Genomic DNA, 18,912 nt, shown 5'->3' with positions numbered 1-18,912 from the left:
CCAGCAGGGCTGTGGGTTCTGAGTATTGGCTCTCTAACGTCAAGAACACAACAAAATTTAATTTGAGGATTTAAAATCTAAGCAGGATTGGTGCTGCTTCATCAGGGGTGCATTGGATGGTTTACAAACCGAACACCGGCATGGCTAAACGAGGGCTTCTCCCAGAGCCCATTAACCTTCAAGAAGCCTTAGCCTTTCTTTTCTGACAGGAGGAAAGTGAACAGGAATTTAATAAAAGTCCTGCAGCAGCTGTAGCTGCAGGGTCAGAGCTCGTGATAAAGCTGCCAACACTGCAACTCTAAGAAAACCTCCGGATGCCCTTTAATAATGCTGGTCTGCCCGTGCTTACTGTGGAGGATAAGTATTTTAAAATCCCATTTGAGAAACCATCCCCCATCTGATGGGATCATGGTCTTTAATCTTATTTTTGGTGTGCGGGAGTTGAGTGCACGCCTGGTAGAAACGGGCCTTTCCTATGGTTCTGACAAACTCAGGAAATACTGTCCTGTAGTGACGGGTATGTCGCCCTGTTCTCAACTTTGACTTGCCAATCACCCGTTTCGTTAATACTAAGTGTTCCGCGTCTTCTAGAAGGAACTTAATATCACAGACGTAGGCTTAGTTCACCAAAGTTGCTATTCCAGGAATTTTCATTTGTGTCTCTTAATCGCTCTTCAACCTTTTATAAATTGAATAACCCTGAAACTGGGAATCAGTGATATGCAACAATAATTTCAATATCTATGTATGTGATGGCAGACCAGAAGTAGAATTATCACTATAAACTTAATAGGTGTCAGAATGCCCATTTAATAGTGAGTAATCAAAGACTTTAAAAAATTAAGTAATTTGCTCAAGTTATACAGGTAATAATTAGCAGTGTCAGAATTCACTGTTTTCAGATCACTCAGTTTCAAAAACTCATGCTATTTAACAGTTTCTAAGACATACATCTGCATTTCAGGCTTATCATCTCAGTTTACATGAATTGAAATGAACAAATAGCTCTTTGAAAGCTTGAATAACATGATAGGTTTAAAAAACTTGATTTAAAGTACTTCAGAGACTAGAAGTAGAGGAAAACTTTCACATTATTTGTATGAAGTAATTTCAACAATGACAAGTCTGACAAAGATTTTACCAAAACAAAGCAAAAGCAAAAAACAAACAAAAAACTCAGACCACTCTCATCTATGAGTATCAATGCAAAAGTCTCAAATAAACTGTATTAAACAGAATTCAACAGCACATTATAATTAATGTTATTTCATGAACAAGTGGCGATGACTCCAGAAATGCAAGATGATTCGATATTAGGAAATCTAATAATATGAGTCATCAGATTAAGAGAGCCCATGAGAAAAATAATATGATCATTTTCGGACATGCTGATAACAAATTTGACAAAATTCAATGCCAGCTCTTAAAAGCAAACAAATCACCTGTGTTGAATAGGAATTGTTCACTACTTCTTTAACATGGTTTTATGTGTGTATCTCTATCTATATCCCCGTATCTGCGAAGGCCAGCATTTGCTGGCATCTGTCATGAAGAATAACGCTGGAGACATTCCCACTGGAACAGGACAATGCTACCAGTATTTTCACTAAGCTTTAACACCATATTGGAGATACACAACAGAGAAAGCAATCAGAGGCATACAACTTGAAAAGAACGAGACACAACTACCTCTATTTGTAGATGATACGATTATCTGAACAACTGAGAGAAATCGATGGAATAACTACTGGATACAAAGAGTACTGGAATAAGATAGCAGGGTATAACTCTAACATACAGAAATCAATAGCCTATATATAATTAAACAAAAACAGGTTTGAAAATATAATGGAAGGGAATAGAACACTCCTTACCTCAGTTTCAGATAATAGTAGTTTCCGAGGTTTTTTAATTCTTTTTTTCCATTTGGGAAGTTGGGGTAAGTGTGCAGAGAACAAGAAAAAGATTTTGTGTTTCAGTAGAAGAAGGAAAGATAAAGGAGGAAAACTCAGTGGAGGACCTTGAATGGTGAAGGCAAAGTTGGTTCCTAGAAAGACAGGGACCAAAACGCAAGCAGAGCTTCAGAAAAGCTGCTTTACTCCTGCTGCTTTGTTTCACTTTACAATTTGGCTTCAATTTTCCCTTCAACCAACTTTTAAAGTTAATCATTTTGAAAGTGAGCTTTGAATGCACCTAGGCCATAACCGTCCTGTTAGAAAAGAACCAATATATTTGTTTTTCTCATAAGGATTCTTTGGTTTTGTTTTTGCAGTTTCCCCATGTGAATTTCACTTAAGAGGAAACTGATTATTTGGAAGGCTTTCATTGTCCTTAATCATACAATCTGATCCTACCTGGTGTATCTGTCAGTACAACAGGCTGTGCGTGGGGCACTGTGTGCACCTGAGTTTTGACCGCAGTGTTCTGGGTCTGACTACAACAGTCAAGCAGAAATTTTCAGTTCTCTGCTTATTTATTTGATTGGCTAAATGCACCGACTTATTACTTTGGAGCAGAATTTATGAGGGTTTCTTTGGGGGTGTGGGGATGGGTTTCTATTATGGTGGTATATCCTGAGCTAGCCTCCATCATGACAAACCAGGAATGAAACCCAGATGCACAAAGAAGGGACATGCTAAAGGTTTCTCCTGCTTTATAATATATACGTATTCAATGGAAACTTGTCACTCCACTTGAAAAAAAAATGTTTATAAGTGAGATCTGCTTTGCAGTCGTGACAAAAACAACATTCAATTAAATGCTCAGCAGTAAACTCAAGTTTAGGCTTGAGTAATTAAATTTGGGGATACATTTTTACTGCTGAAAGATAAGTCCCTAAAAATCCACAGTTTATTAATTATCTGAAACACTGAGAAAGACTCAGCTGTTGTGACATAAATGATAGTGCCATAATAACTTAGAATAAAAGTCGGATCAAGAAACTCTAACCAGAGGCAAATTATAGGCTATCAATTTTTCTATAGGGCAATCAGGCCACTTTTAAGTAAGATAATAAATCCGAACAAATGAGCTGTTTGTAATGAAAATTAAGCATGCAAAATCATTTCACGACTATTTATAAAGTCAAGTGCCTATTAACAAAACAGTTAGATTTTCACTGTTATTTTCTTACCTTCTTTAAAATTATTTCCATTTCAGATGAATTATTTTCTTGACAGTGGTCTGAGTTGGGGGGATCCTGAAATTTCATTATTCTTGGTTTGAAAAAACTGTAAATGTCGCCATCATTCTGACCCCTTCACCGTATACTCTTAAATGTTGAGTGAAGGGTTTTGCTGGGTCCTTGCTGTTTGACTTACCATCCTTTCTTTCCCCTTTTTCTAGTGAATAGAAGAATAGTGGAATAATGAGTTCATAGTAACAACTTTATCATGTTGTTATAAATCACTTTACAATAGGTATCCTTGGGAGAACAGAGATGACAGTTATCCTGCTGTCAAATCCTTGGTGCGGTCTTGATTGCCAAACTTAAAACTAGAATTAGAGCTCGAATGCCTAATTGGAAAACAGCAGCATGGAAGTGGATCTAGAGTTAACTTCTAGAAATGTGAACAGCATAGCATCTGTGCAACACTAAGGCCATTATCGGTCACATATAAAAAGAATTCAAATAACTCTCACTTCTCCCAGTTGTGCTCTTAAAGTTCTCTCGAAGTTCCAGCAACGATAGATTCCTGACGTGTACAATTCACCAAGCTGTCACAAGACGTCTACCTGTCCTTGCCCACGCTCTTCTCATGTCCAGGAGTGCCTCCTTCGTTCTTCGCTCTTACCCATCTTGCAAGCAGCTCAAGCATCGTGTCCACAGGGCTTGCATGAGGCTTAGCTGCCCCAGCACCCCCATGCACCCTGTGTATAACCACCCCGCATCCTCCGAAGCATTCTGTCCATGACTTCCCAGTAACACCATCTTCCCTTAGAATCCTCAGTGCTTCCTAGATGCGTGGAACATAATAGGTGCTCAGTAAGTATTCTTTCCATTTTATAAACAAGGTATCAAGTGTTGCTCAGTTCTCCTTAGTTATTTTTTCAGTAAACCTGAAAGTCGTCTCTTTGGGAAGCATTTCATTTTCCAACCCTTGATAATGTTAATCAATTTACTTATACCACCGATTTCATTTTGGGGGACAAAATGAAAATTCTCAGTTAGCCCTAAAGATAAGAGTATATTCAATTCCATGCAAAGACAAATAGGACGATCTTTAGCAGGTTAGTTTGGAACAAGATCCAATTAATGAGATAGTTGTTCTGTACCCTGCTTTCCAGGATTTCTGTACACAAGTTCAAGTCCTTAAATGAGAATAAATTTGAAATGAGTTCTTTCTACACTCTTGCATATCCAAGTGTTAACATAAACAGTGATGACAGTGGGTAATCAAATGGAGATTGTCTGCTAGTAAACATACCAAAAGGAGAAGTCACACCAGTGAACATATTTCTTTTGAAAGTGTTAAGAATACAAAAAGAATTGTAAGGTTCTATATGAATTGACACATGGTTAAATTGGTGATGTTCAATCTTTACTAAAACTAATGATGAAAGAACTAATGTGCAAACCATCTCCCAAAGTTTATTGACATTTATGAGATCAGATTTGTGCACTGGAATCCTTTATCTTTTTTTTTTTTTAACAGGGAAAAGAAACAAGTGTGAACACTAGAAGACAAGAATTAAGGCTATTAATCTGAGAATTTTATCTCTGGCCATAACAAGCAGCGAGACCTTTAGAAAGCTTTTAGTATGTTTGGCCATAATTATGTGCATCTCTGAAGGGAGTGTTAAGAACAGTGTTTTTTGTTGTTGTTTTTAACTGTTTACAACCTGTACGTACGTTCTTTGATTCCTTTTGTGCTGGAGCATCTAAAATAGATGAGAAGTTCCTTGCACTGTTCCCTTTGATTCAATAATTCATCAACATGCATTTATTGAGGCGTTACTATGTCTCAGGTGCTGACCCAGCTCTTACAGAGATAACTTAGCTAAAGAAGAATCTGGTTGAGGTACAGTAGAATCAGTACAGGATAGAACAAAACCACATGTCATGAAACTGTTAATCCAGTATTTCCTGGCCTCGCAAAGGATAACTGCCTGCTTTCATTCAAATGTTTTCAAATCCTCCGTCTCCCTTAGCATATTCATAGGTCTCTTTTCTTTACTCCTCTGAGAGACAAAATCTACAGCCCCTTTGCAAACAATATCTGTAACAAACTGCCTGATAGAGAGATTTCTCACCAGTTTAATTTACAAGAAACATTGCCTTCCAAAGAGACTGGCATGTTTTCCAGAAATAATAGGTTGAACAGTACGGATAATAACAAAACCGTAGCAATTGTTTAAATCATTTACCACCCTATTTGTTTTGAATCAGCTATAAAAATAATGTCAGAAATGTTCATTTTAATTTCTTCATCGTACAAATACTAAAACTCTGCATAAATGCAATATACCTATTTAGACCCAGCATTAAAAAAAGAAAAGTAAGAGAGCCAGACATTGGAGAGAGTGTGTCCAGATAAAAGGCATTCAAATTGTTTTGAGATAATAAATACATGTTTTGCTTATTTGGTTGTTTGTTTTTGTAGGGAAGTAAGAATTATTTATCTGTATATTACATGCTTCCCCAAAATCTTCAGTTTGCAACTATGATTCTCCATTGTAACTTAGGAAAACGATGTAGTATTTTAAAAATACCTGGCAGACATTTTTGCCCAAGTTCTGACTATGCCATAAATATGCACCGTGACCTTGGATGTACTTAATTTTACTGAATTTCCAGTTTTTAGTTCCTTCATCTGTAAAATAAAGAGATTCAACAAGGAGTTCGATAGTGCTTCCTAGCTAGCAATAAATTTTTACCTTTCTATTTCAACCCAGAAGTAAACAGATACGAATTTTAGAATGGGAAAAAAAAAAAGAAAAAAGAAAAACATAAAAAAAAGGAAAGAGCAAACACACACATACACACACACATATTATAATGTCATGTAATCATAACCTTAATAGGTTAACTTAAGGTTTGAAACAAAAATTAAAAGATCTTCAGTAATATTAGTGGAATTGGATGTAACAGTATATACCTGCATAAACAATTCACATGGCGAACAGGCTTCATTGTAATCATTCTCTCTAATGTATGTTTTATTTGAGGTTTTCTGCTGTCTACAGCTCTTTTAAATTATAATGGTGACAGTAGTCCCTCCTAAAGATTATATATATATATATATATATATATATATATATATATATATATATATATATATGAATACTTTATTCTTTTTTTCATTTTTATTTTTTTCCTTTAAAATAAAGTTTATTGGGGTGGCAATTGTTAGTAAAGTTACATAGATTTCAGGTGTACAATTCTGTAATACATTATCTATATCTCACATTGTGTGTTCACAACCCAGAGTCAGTTCTCTTTCCATCACCATTATTAGAACCCCTTTACCCTCATCTCCCACCCCCCTTCCCCCATTACCCTCTGGTAACCCCTAAACTATTGTCTATGTCTATGAGTTTTTGTTCTTTCAGTTATTTGTCTTGTTCTTTTGTTGGTTTAAGTTTATATACCATTTATCAGTGAAATCATATGGTTCTCTACTTTCTCTGTCTGACTTATTTCGCTTAGCATTATAATCTCAAGATCCATCCATGTTATCACAAATGTTCCTATATCATCTTTTCTTACTGCGGAATAGTGTTCCATTGTGTATATATATACCACAACTTCTTTATCCATTCATCTATTAAAGGACATTTTGGTTGTTTCCATGTCTTGGCCACCATAAATAAAGCTGCAATGAGCATTGGAACACACTTGTCTTTATGGATAAATGTTTTCAGATTTTTTGGATAGATACCCAGGAGAGGGATTGCTGGATCATATGGTAAATCTATTCATAATTTTTTGCGGAACCTGCACACTGCCTTCCATAGTGGCTGCACCAGTCTGCATTCCCACCAACAGTGTATGAGGGTTCCTTTTTCTCCACAGCCTCTCCAACACTTGTTACTATTTGTCTTGTTGATGATAGCCATTCTGACTGGGGTGAGGTGCTATCTCATTGTGGTTTTTATTTGCATTTCTCTGATGATTAGTGATGTTGAGCATTTTTTCATGTCTATTGGCCATTTGTATGTCCTCTTTGAAGAAATGTCTCTTCAGGTCCTCTGCCCATTTTTCAATTGGATTGGTTTTTTTTGTTGTTGTTTTGGTTTGGTTTTTGTTGCGTTGTATGAGTTCCTTGTATATTTTGGATATTAGCCCCTTATCAGAGGCACTGTTTGCAAAAATCTTCAACCACTCAGTTGGTTGCCTCTTTATTTTGTCGATGGTTTCTTTTGCTGTGCAGAAGCTTTTAAATTTTATATAGTCCCATTCATTTATTTTAGCTTTTACTTCCCTTGCCTTTGGAGTCAAATTCATAAAATGCTCTCTGAACCCAAGTTCCATAAGTTTAGTACCTATGTTTTCTTCTATGCAGTTTATTGTTTCAGGTCTTATGCTTAAGTTTTTGACCCATTTTGAATTAATTTTGATACATAGTGACAGATAGCAGTCCAGTTTCATTCTTTTGCACGGGGCTTTCCAGTTTTGCGAGCACCATTTATTGAAGAGGCTGTCTTTGCTCCATTGTATGTTTTTTGCTTCTTTTTTAGAGAGACCTGATGTGCTAATTACATTTTGACAACTAAATGAAATACCTTGAGGGTTTCGCTTCCTTTATTCTGTGTTTCTCCAGAGTTGGTTTCAGAGTGTCTTGACGGGAATGGGTGACTGACTGATTACTGTTGCTTATGTAGGTTAAAAACAGTTCAACCTGGAGACAGTTGAAGAAACTAGTGCTGTCACAGGTCCCTCAACTCCTCTATGAACCTGTGATGTCTTAAAAGACGTTTTAATCATAAAATAATGGGGGAATGTATTGTAGAACTGTAACTCAAAGTAAATTAACAAAATCCTATAAAATGAATTCAGTGTTTTATAATAGAAGTGATTTTAAGGTGCTTATATGGGAAGGCTAACATGAATGATTGATGTAGCTTGTGTAGAAAATGTATAATTGTGTTCATGTAGACCAAGGATGCTTGATTACTTCTTAATGGAAAATTGGGGCATAATGTAGGCGGTACAGGCACTATCTCTGTGTTTAAATGTTTCCATAAATAAATGCTTGTTGGACGAGCATTGTCAGTATAACAGTAGCTTTTCTGGGTATACAACTATCAGATTAAGTCATGTAGAAATGAAATACTAGATTCGTTGCTGGAATTATAATGACTTCTCTCTATGATTTCAGTTTGACCAGAAGAAATAGAAGGTAACGATATACAGTCCGTAGAGAGTATGCCCTCAGCTAAAATTGAAATCTAATTAGTGTGGGAATAAAAGTACTAAAGTATCGTGGACATCAGTATTGAAGATAATGCGAAGGAAACGCCACCATGATTGTGCAAATAGCTCTGAGGGCCAAGAGTATGAAAAATAGCATTTAAGAAATCATACTTTCGAAATGAATTTCTTGTCTTGATAAGCAAAAGTAACATCAGGAGGCAAGGTGAAGGGAAAAATCACAAATTCTGGAGGTAATTTATGCTGGATGGTAATTTATAAATCACTTTAAACAATTTTCCAATAGTTCACAAAATAACCTATAAGTAACCAAAAGGTTTCCTTTCTAAAGTTTAGAACGAGGCATATTTAATATCCAGGTATAAAATGTGTACTAATCTAAAAAGAAATTAAGTATCCTACCGTGTTTCCCCAAAAATAAGACCTAGCCGGGCCATCAGCTCTAATGTGTCATTTGGAGCAAAAATTAATATAGGACCCGGTTTTGTATTGCATTATATTATATTATATTATATTATATTATATTATATTATATTATATAAGACCCCGTCTTGTAGTAAAATAAGACGGGATCTTATATTAATTTTTGAGGTCTACAGTCAGGTTCTGAAATGTTAAACCTACTGAATGAGATTAGGAGATTGTTATATTGTCACTCTGAATGAATCATACCAAAATGGTAGGAGGGACTATGAAAAAAAGTACAGTCTCAGAAGCTGTCTACGTAAGTCAAGTTTGCCCTTTCTACTTGCTGTCTCCCCTCTGTGTGTTCTCTTTCTGGGCCGTGTCCCCTCTTGGTGTTCCATTCTTTGAGACCCTGCCACAGAGAACTGGAATGTTCTAGAGCCTTTAATTCAAACTGTGATCCTTCTGACCAGCTGCATGAGCATCACTGGGGAGCTTGTTAGAGTTACATGATGTCAGGACTCCATCCGAGACCAAAAGAATCTTCATTTTAACAAGATTTTCAGGTGGTTCCTAAGCGTGTAGAATTTTGAGAACCACAGCTTCTGAGTACCAGTAGCTCAGGATATTGGTAAAAAAAAGCTGTTCTGATAAACCTCCCCTGTTAATTGCTATTTGGTATTGTGAGAGTATATTTCTCATGTCAGGGTGCTGACGACACTCTGGTTTCTATGTTGGGTTCTACAAAACCACATGTATAGTTTTAAAGGCAACACAACAATTTAATTTGGATTTTATTTAAAACTATTTATTTAAACTTTTAAACACTATAGAGAAAAAAATAAAACACTTTCACCGTGCTTGGAAGACAACAAATACATTCAGTTATGCTGTCAGGTCAACATTTTTTAGATTCCGAATAAATGTTCTTCTCTGTCTCTGTTTAATGACGTAGTACCGTATCCATAGACAGCAAAGTAAGCTGCTGCAAACAAATAAAGCTGGTACTGGTTGCAGTTTCTTACATCTGAATACCAGGTTTTTCAATGCTTTGCAATTAAAATCAAGTGTAGAAATAAAAGAGACACTCTGGGTAAAATAAAACTGCAACTGTCATTCAGAACCCTGGACAGAATTGTTGCATCCAGCCAGCCATTCTGCCTACACTGATTGGTTCTATAGTAAATTGTTACACATTTGAACTTTCAAATGTAGCTTTTGTTGGTTTTATGTATTGGGGTACACCTAAATTTCATTTTAAAAAGTGTGTTTTGATTCTAAAACATTCTGCAAAGTATCGCCACAACTGACATGATGATTGCAGTTGGCAGAGTTTCTGATGCCACAGTGAACTGGGAACAGAGTTAATTTGATGCATCATTTCTCCTGGAGCCCTTTGATCACAACAAATTGACACCTGCCAACCTCCCCATATGTTCCTGATCCAGGTCAAGTAGTTCTCAGGTAGCAGGAGGAGAGGCATTTTGATTCATTTTTTATGTGAATCAAACTTTCAAGCTAGGCCATGCTATGAACCAAATTATACATTTCCTGGGACGTACTAAAATAATTAGTCTACGAATGCATGCGTCCAGAGTTAAGACTTAAATGATACGTGAAAATAATAAAAGAGCCAGTTCCAGTGAAATTACTTCAGTTCCTTGGCATGACATTCTAGCATTGAATTCATCTGTTCCTTAAGTCAGCCCATCAGGAGGCATTTACTGAGAGTGGGTGAGGTCCCTTGGAATGCTAGGAATCATAAGATAAAAATCCCTAACTGGAGAGAGTCACAAGTTGAAAGAGACAGATGCGCCAACACATAATTACTAACCCATGTGATAATGGTATATTGAACATATGCAAATAGTTCTGTGAGAGTACAGGAGAAGAATAACTGGGAAGAGGGAAGCTAGGTTGACCTATATTTTGTTTTGCTTGTTAGTAACTGGTCCTAACATTATTTTTAATATAGTGATAAAATATTAGGGTTTGAAATTACATTTAATGATTCAACTTGATTTGGAAATAAAACAGTTCTCACCATTGAGAATTAAAATGCCGATAATCAGCGTTAGGATAATGTCCATTTTAAAAATGTAAATTGTATGAAACAAATAGTAAAAAAATAAAATATTAAAATCCAATTTAAATAAAAGATCGCTTTTAAAGAAATCCTTAATACTGAATTTGAGAAGTAGTAAGTTAATCTCACTTGATAGGCATATGTTTCTTGTGTGTGTGTAAGTGTTCAGTAATCTTATTTTATTGAGATGTGGATTTTCTGCTTTGTGCATTATTTAGAGCACATTTAGATTCCAATCTGGTTTTCCTTTGCAACTCAGTACACTTCTGCACTGCTTCCCCCAAATTAATTGATAGAATGAGCTGATATAAATTACTTTCACTATTAGGCTGAGCTAATATCACCCCAAAACAATTTAGGAAGTAAATATAGGCATGTATGTACTGTATTCCAAAATTAAGTATGAAGGATTTTTGTTTTGTTTTGTTTTTAGTTTTACATAATTTTGGAGTCTGTCCTGTTGCTTCCTCCCATGATCTGGGGAATCGGGATGCTGGATAGAAAGTCCTTCTGCTGAGGCCCACACCTGGGTGCCTGCAGAGGGAAGCAGCTGTGGGAATGGACTGGAACAACCCAGAACCACCCACTGACTCCTCACAGACCTACCTTCGTGTCGTTGCTTCCTCACGTACCCTGCTGGGGAAAGTTGTCAACATTTTATAAAAATGCTGCAACTCCTCTTTTACTTCTTGGGTGAACAGCTCTAAACTTTATTAAACCCCTGATTTACATTTTACCCATAACTCTTCTAGTATCTAAATTTCCATAGCTTCTCCTAGCTTTTTGATGAGTTATCAAATTCTGGCTGGTATTGTGTTTTGCATAAATCTCATCCCCTTCCTCCACTAGGTTATAAGGTTTTTGGAGAAGGACCATCTTTATAACCTTGATAACACCATATTCAACACGACTGCCAAGTGCCTATTAAATGTAGAAGGTCAAAGTAGGGACATCAGCCTCAGGGTGGCATGAATCATTCCCTTTGTCCCCTCCCCCCCATTTAAATTACAACCAGTAGGACGTCCATAACCCAACAAAGGATCCTCTCCACAGCATCCTGAGATGCCTTAGAGATCCACACATCTGTATATCTGAAGGTGGGTGGATGGGTCCTCAGGGTAATGGTAGAATTAAGGGAGCAGTGATGGACCCCCCCCCCCCAAACCCCGGCCTCCCTGACATTAAAATAACTATACCTACTACAATTTGATAATGAACTTACAGCATAAAAAGGAATTATTTGTGACAACAGAACATACAAGGAAATTAGGAAAATGATGGAACTTGTCTAGGCAAATGAAAATATGTTGCTATCAACAGAAAAAAAAGACTATGTTATCTGTAAAACGTTTTATACAAACCTCATGGTAACTACAAAACAGAAATCTAGAGTAATGATACAAAACATAAAAAAGGGGGAAACTGAGCAAATCATCATAGGAAACCACCAACTTAAAAAGATATACAGAAACACAAGGAAAAAGAAACAATGGAGATACAAAACAACCAGAAAAGAAAAGATTAAATGGCAGCAGTAAGTCCTTCTATATCAAATTTCACCCTAAATGTAAATGGATTGAACTCACCAATCAAAAGACACAAGAGTGGTTGGATGGATTAAAAAATAAGACCCAACTCTGTGCTGCCTTCAGGACACTTTCCTGAAAGAAATTAAAGAAAACACAAATGGGAAAACATCCCATATTCATGGATTGGAAGCATAAATGTTGTTAAAATGACGATACTATCCAAATTCATCTACAGATTTAGTGCAATCCCCATCAAAATGCAGGACGTTCTTCTCAGAAATAGAAGCCACAATTCTAAAGGGTGTGTGAAACCACAAAAGACCCCAAATACCCAAAGTGATCCTGAGAAGAAAGAACACAGCCAGAGTTATCATAGTTCCTGATTTCAAACTATACTACACAGCCATAGTAATAAAAGTAGTATGATACTGGCACAAAAAAATAGACACATCAACCAATGGAGCAGAATAAAGAACCCAGAATTAAATCCTAGCATTTACAGTCAACTAATTTTCGACAAGGAAGCCAAAAACATCCAACAGGGGAAGGGCAGTCTCTTTAACAAATGGTGTTGTGAAAACTGGATAAACACATGCAGAACAACGAAATTGACCCCTATCTCACACTGCTCACGACAATCCACTCAAAATACATCAAAGACTTAAGGGTATGACTTGATACTATAAAATTCCTGGAGGAAAACATAGGGAAGAAACTCATCAATATTGGTCTTGACAATGATATTTTGGACATGACGCCAAAAACGTGAACAACCAATGCAAAAATCAACAAATGGGAGTACATCAAACTCAAAAGATTCTGCACAGCAAAGGAACCACAAGAAGATGAAATGGCAACCTACAGAATAGGAGAAAAAATTTGCAAACTATATATCAGATAAGGGGTTAAAATCCAAAATCTATAAAGAACTAACACAACTTAGGTTGGTGCAAAAGTAATTGAGGTTTTTGCAGTTATTTTTAACCTTTTAAACTGTAATTACTTTTGCACCAACCTAATAACAAGAAAATAAACCAATTAAAACTGGGCAGAACTAAATAGACTTTCTCCCAAAGAGGACATCAAACTGACCGACACATACATGAAAAGATGCTCAACATCATTAATCATCAGAGAAATGCAAATCAAAACCCCAGTGAGAAATCACCTCACACCTGTTAGAATGGCTATTATTAAAAAAACAAGAGCCCTCCGGTGCTGGTGAGGATATAGTAGAAAGGGAACCTTTATACATTGTTGATGGGAATTAAATTAGTCCAACCACCATGGAAAACAATATGGACGTTCCTCAAAAAATTAAAAATAGATCTACCATAGAATCCATCAATTCTACTCCTAGGTATATACCCAAAGGAAATGAAAACAGGATTTTGGCAAGATATATGGACACCCACGTTTATCACAGCATTATTCACAATCGTCTGGATAGGGAAACAACCCAAGTGCCCGTCAGGGATGAATGGATAAAAAAAGACGTAGTAACATATATACAATGGAATATTATTCATAATTGAACATTTAGCACATTATCCTACGTGAGTTAAGTCAGACAGAGAAACTCAAATACTGTATGATATCACTTATATATGAAATCTAAAAAGATAAATAAGTCCTACCTGTAAAAAAAAAAAAAAAAACAGTGAAATTATGGTTACCCTGAGGGATAAGGATGATGGGGGGTGTTTAGGGGTACAGACTTGTAACGAGTAGTAAATAAGCCATAGAGATCTCAATTAATATAATTAGTAATACTGTACTGTGATGAATAAAATGATAAAGATTGTTTCAAAGGCAAGCAGATTATATATATAACTGTATCAAAGTAGCACTCTGTACCCCTTAAACTTATAAATTGTAACATATCACATTCATGAAAATAAATAAAATAAATAAATTTTTAAAATAAAAGTTTTCAGTGGGAGTAAGTACATAACAAGAGTGAATTTTCCATCCCCTCTGATGATAATCCAACATCATGCCTTTGTGTGCGTTGTATTTTCCCCCAATAATGCTGTTCCTCTCACAGTCTTCCCTTAAAATCCTGTCCAGTCATTGAGGCTCAACCTGAAATCCTTTTGTTGTCCGCCAAATCTGCATAGGCTCCCTCATGTGAAATTCCGTGGTGCGGTTTGTCCCTGCATTATGCCACTCTCCATTTCCACCTTGTATTATAGTGCTTGTGTATACAATGCACTTACTTTCCTAGGCTGGAAGCTCTTGAAAGACAGGGAGTAGAATCTTATTCATCTTGTGTTTCTCACAGTGCTGTGTATGTGACACATGCTCAATAAATGTTAGTTCACCACTAGAGTTTTGCAAGGAGCTGTAAAGGAACAGTATTTCTGTGTGAGAATCGGAGCTTCTGTGCCTCACCGGGCTGTGCCCTGCTACTGTAGTTTTAGGCATGACTAACGGTAAATCAAGAACAGGATGGATGGAAGGAGAACTGACTCTGGGTGTTGAACACACAATGTGATCTATAGATGATGTATTACAGAATTGTACATTTGAAACCTATGTAACTTTATGAATCATCGTCACCCCAATAAACTGTAATTAAAAAAAAAAGACCAGGATGGAGAAAGCCGTCTGTGAGCCCAGTCCTGTGCAGCATGCTGCCCAGGCCTTATGGTTAAGGGGTTCCATGCAGGGTGGTTCTCTGTCAGTTCATTACGTAGCACCCACTGATGTGGATTCTGTTGTTTTATTCTGGGCAGACTTTTCTATTTCAGAGAGTTTTCTATTAAAAGCCAGAAATCTTCTGTGAATGCTGGTGCATAACAATTAATACCTTTGGCATCGGTGAGCTTCTGAACCAGGATGATAAAGAATCAGTTTGTGGGGAAGTTGGAGAGAGAGGAATCCAGGGGAGGGCTAAGGAGTTAGGACCAGGGGAAAGGAAAGAGTGTGTGCTGTTGAAACCGGAGGATTCCACAACACATTTCAACTTCACCATCGGAAGGGGACAGGCAAGCTCTTGAAATGTGCCCTGAAAGCTGGGGTCCACATAGTCTTAGGTCCCATTTACCATTTATTGACCCTCTATTTCCTACCTACTGATTATCTAGTTCACGAATATTATCTCGAAACCTTAACATTGCTTATAAGGTAGGCATAATTACTCCACTTTCCAAATGAGAAAATTGTGAGTCAGGAAGGTTAAATTGGCTGGTTACAGTTGACCATCTAGGAAATAGAAAGATTTGAACACAAAACCTGATTTTTTTCCCCTCTGTGTTACGTATGCTTGCTGCCTTTTTAAGTAGGTGGCTTTTATTAGCCAGCTGGACATAGGGAAAAAGACAAGAAGGCATAGAAATCTTCTTATAAGTCAATTATATTCTTAATGCTGTTGCCATGGTATTCTTTCAGAAACTCAAATTGCTGTGAGAAACTCAGTGTTACCCCTTTCTGACGTGCTATTGGCCTTGCGAGAGAATAGGACAGGAAACGTGATGGCTAATCTTCCATCTCTCACCAGGAGGAAATTTAGTTAGTGTCTTTGTTTTTGTACAAAAGGAAAACAAAATGAATCTGTGATATGCAAATGAATCCCTCACCCATTTGTTAATTTCTACTGTTTACTCAAAAATAGGAAACACCAGGCCTGTGATACATCATCTTTTGTGCACTTGGCACCTCTCATCATGAATCATATTAATCTGCTCAAACTAACAAGGATTAATTGCCTTGGTAAGGCAACCTGGCATTGAAATGATATATTGCCCAGACAGCTTGGAATTTGGCCACTCATAAATCTCATCTGTTTGTTGCTTTCTTTCTGTTTGTCTCTTTCTCTGACAGATGTGTGCCCAATCACTGTGAGCATGGTGGGAAGTGCTCGCAAACGTGGGACAGCTTCAAATGTACTTGCGATGAGACGGGGTACAGTGGGGCCACCTGCCACAACTGTGAGTGCCAATTTATCTCACTTGAAACTTGTAATTGCACGAAAGTCCCAGGTCTTCCACTGTGCTTTAAAACTCAGCAACCTGCGTAATGCACACACCAACTCACTTGATTCTGAAGAACCCCGATTTGTTGTTGTTTCGCCAGAATAGTAGTCTCGTTGCCAGAATATATCCTTTCATGCCTAATGACTCAAAAAGAAGGACCAACATTTTCAATGTTCCAGAAACATGTAGTAGAAATCGGAATGCTGACCTTGGATTTGACTCTAGGTGTCTCAGCTACGTCTGGCTGGATAGACTGCTGGGAAAATTGTTAGCGTGATTTCTCGGACCAGATCCTCATATATCAGCTCATCAGAGAGGCAGAGTGTAATTTGAACATTGAGTTTCTTGGGAAGTAGTTGTCTCATGCTCTGTCAACTACTTGGCCGCATTTTTTTAAATCAGAAAAATGAGTCAGAAAGTGAATGAAATCCATTGAAGTTATATATCTAAAATAAAAATACAAGAAGACAATTGTTTTTAATATTAAAAATAAAAAGTAACATGCCAAGAGGACTAGTAAAACTCAGATGGGCCTTGTTTTACATAATAGCTTTACCTGAAAAGGTAAATCAAAATTATTTTTTTTAATTCGAAGAATATTTTTAAGTGAATGCTAACTGTATAATTGTAACACTGATTTTCCAAAAATGCATTGCTGTTTACAAAGCACTTTTGAAAACAGATTTGCCATAAAAGATAGAGTTGAAAGAAGGTCACCTGTTGTGGGGTGTGTGTGTGCGTGCATGAAGGAAGGAAGGGGAAGAGAAAGAGGAAGGGGTTCAACGTCCTTCAGTCTTCTCTCAATATTCTGAAAAACTGAAAATCTAATATCTAAACCCTCTAATTATACAGACTGCTTTCTCTTTACTTCACTTTTTAGGAAATAAGCAATATATTATCAGAGTAGAGTTCTGGGGACAGTAAAAATGCTAGATAGTTCCTTAAGCCTTTTTATAGCACTATTTAGTCATGTGCAGGCCTCAAACAAGTTGTAGTCAGGCCTCAATTTATTTTATGTACTTATTAATTTGTTTAGAAATATATTCATAAACAGGAGACAAAAAGAACTTCTAGAAGAATTAACATTAATAGCAAGATGCACAAGACAATAAAAACAGATAGACAGTAGATTCATCATCTATAAAGTACTGATATGCAGGTTTGTGAAAAAGTATTTTCGTAAGTAAAGAACAAAAGTGAAATTGAAATTAATTAGAATAAAGGAGTTAGGACTAAAATTGTTCCTTTCCAATCACATCACAGTGTTAACTTTCAGCATATGCTATTCATTATATGATATATAATGTTTGAAGTAAGTTACTTTGATGAAACTAAGTACTTTCACTCTACCAGTATGATTTACATATTGTGCTATAAATACCACATTTTATCTACAAGGGATCTTGTTTCTGAATATGGACATTCTAACAAAAGACGAAGAGCAAGACATTGGTAGTGGTTACAACTGTTCCCTATCTCGCTGACTACTTTGATATTGAATGGAAAAGCAAATAATGATTTTCATAGCTGCTTCCTTCATTAAAATATACAGTAAAGAAAAAGATTTTTAAAATATACATTTTTTTTTTTAATTTTTAAGAACACGCTACTGGTTGAATAGTTGAGTTTTTTAAAGAGTAATAACTCCAAGTATTAAAAATTCCCTAAGTGTGTTTAGGTTTGACTCTAGTGCAAGCTTTAAGTGTAAAGGAGGAAAATCATATCCTCTTTGCTTCTCATTTCTATTCATTCCTTATTCCATTTTTGTGTCCATAACGGTAGAATTATCCATTTTAACAATGAGACCCTGATCCCTTGTTGTGTTCTCTAAATGAGGCCAAAATCTTGAAAGTCAAGTGTGTGACTAAATAAAGGTTTACAAGGCCGTAGTGCATAATTCAAGAAAGGGTTGATTGGACACTATTCTCTTGTGAAAAATTATACCTTGCATTTTGTTGATGGGTAAATGCTTCCTAATAAGCTGGAAGACTTGATATATCTCGTTCTTTGTTAGTTCCATGGATTAGTTAAAAATTGGGAGGGTCTGGCCCAGCACATAATAATGCAGAAACATATAACATATGTCATTCAGTTGTATACAGAATCAACAATTTTGCATTTTTGCTTAGTGCCTGCACTGATGGCAAGAACTCTGATGTGAAAAGACACCGGCTTCTTTCTATAAGGTTACACAGCTGTGTGCCCTTGCAGCAGCCATTTGCCTTCTCTTGCACTCCTTTATTCTTCTGGTGACAAAATGGCTACTGAGGTCTCTTCAGTTCTAAAAGCCAATGAGCCAAGACTTCCAGTTGCTTATTCCGTCTTCTGTGGTATTGAATTTTGATAGTATTATTAAGTATTTTACCTCATTATTTTTCTTCAGAGGACCAAGCATCACTTTTGAAAGGGAGTTACGGTCATTTTATAATAGTACTACTTTAACAAGGTAAAGGCTGGCTGACGAAAGTCCAAAGTTTAGTATAACTAAATATTCAGTAGAGGTTCAAACTGTACAGTTAGGCTACAAACTATTTCAGCATA

At 36.4% G+C, this 18,912-nt stretch overlaps 1 protein-coding gene across 1 annotated transcript in view; it reads left to right on the top strand.

Annotated features, from left to right (window-relative positions):
- Positions 1-18,912, top strand: part of CNTNAP2 (contactin associated protein 2) — a 1,478,782-nt gene that overhangs the window by 911,814 nt on the left and 548,056 nt on the right. Inside the window, exon 11 of the mRNA XM_074316028.1 lies at positions 16,220-16,326. Coding sequence (XP_074172129.1) covers positions 16,220-16,326 — 107 coding nt within the window. The remainder of the gene's footprint in view (positions 1-16,219; positions 16,327-18,912) is intronic.

The sequence above is a fragment of the Rhinolophus sinicus genome, linkage group LG11 (genome assembly GCF_036562045.2).
Source record: "Rhinolophus sinicus isolate RSC01 linkage group LG11, ASM3656204v1, whole genome shotgun sequence".
NCBI lineage: Eukaryota > Metazoa > Chordata > Mammalia > Chiroptera > Rhinolophidae > Rhinolophus > Rhinolophus sinicus.
The sequence above is the reverse complement of the archived record's forward strand: the minus strand, read 5'-3'. Positions and strand labels throughout refer to the sequence as shown.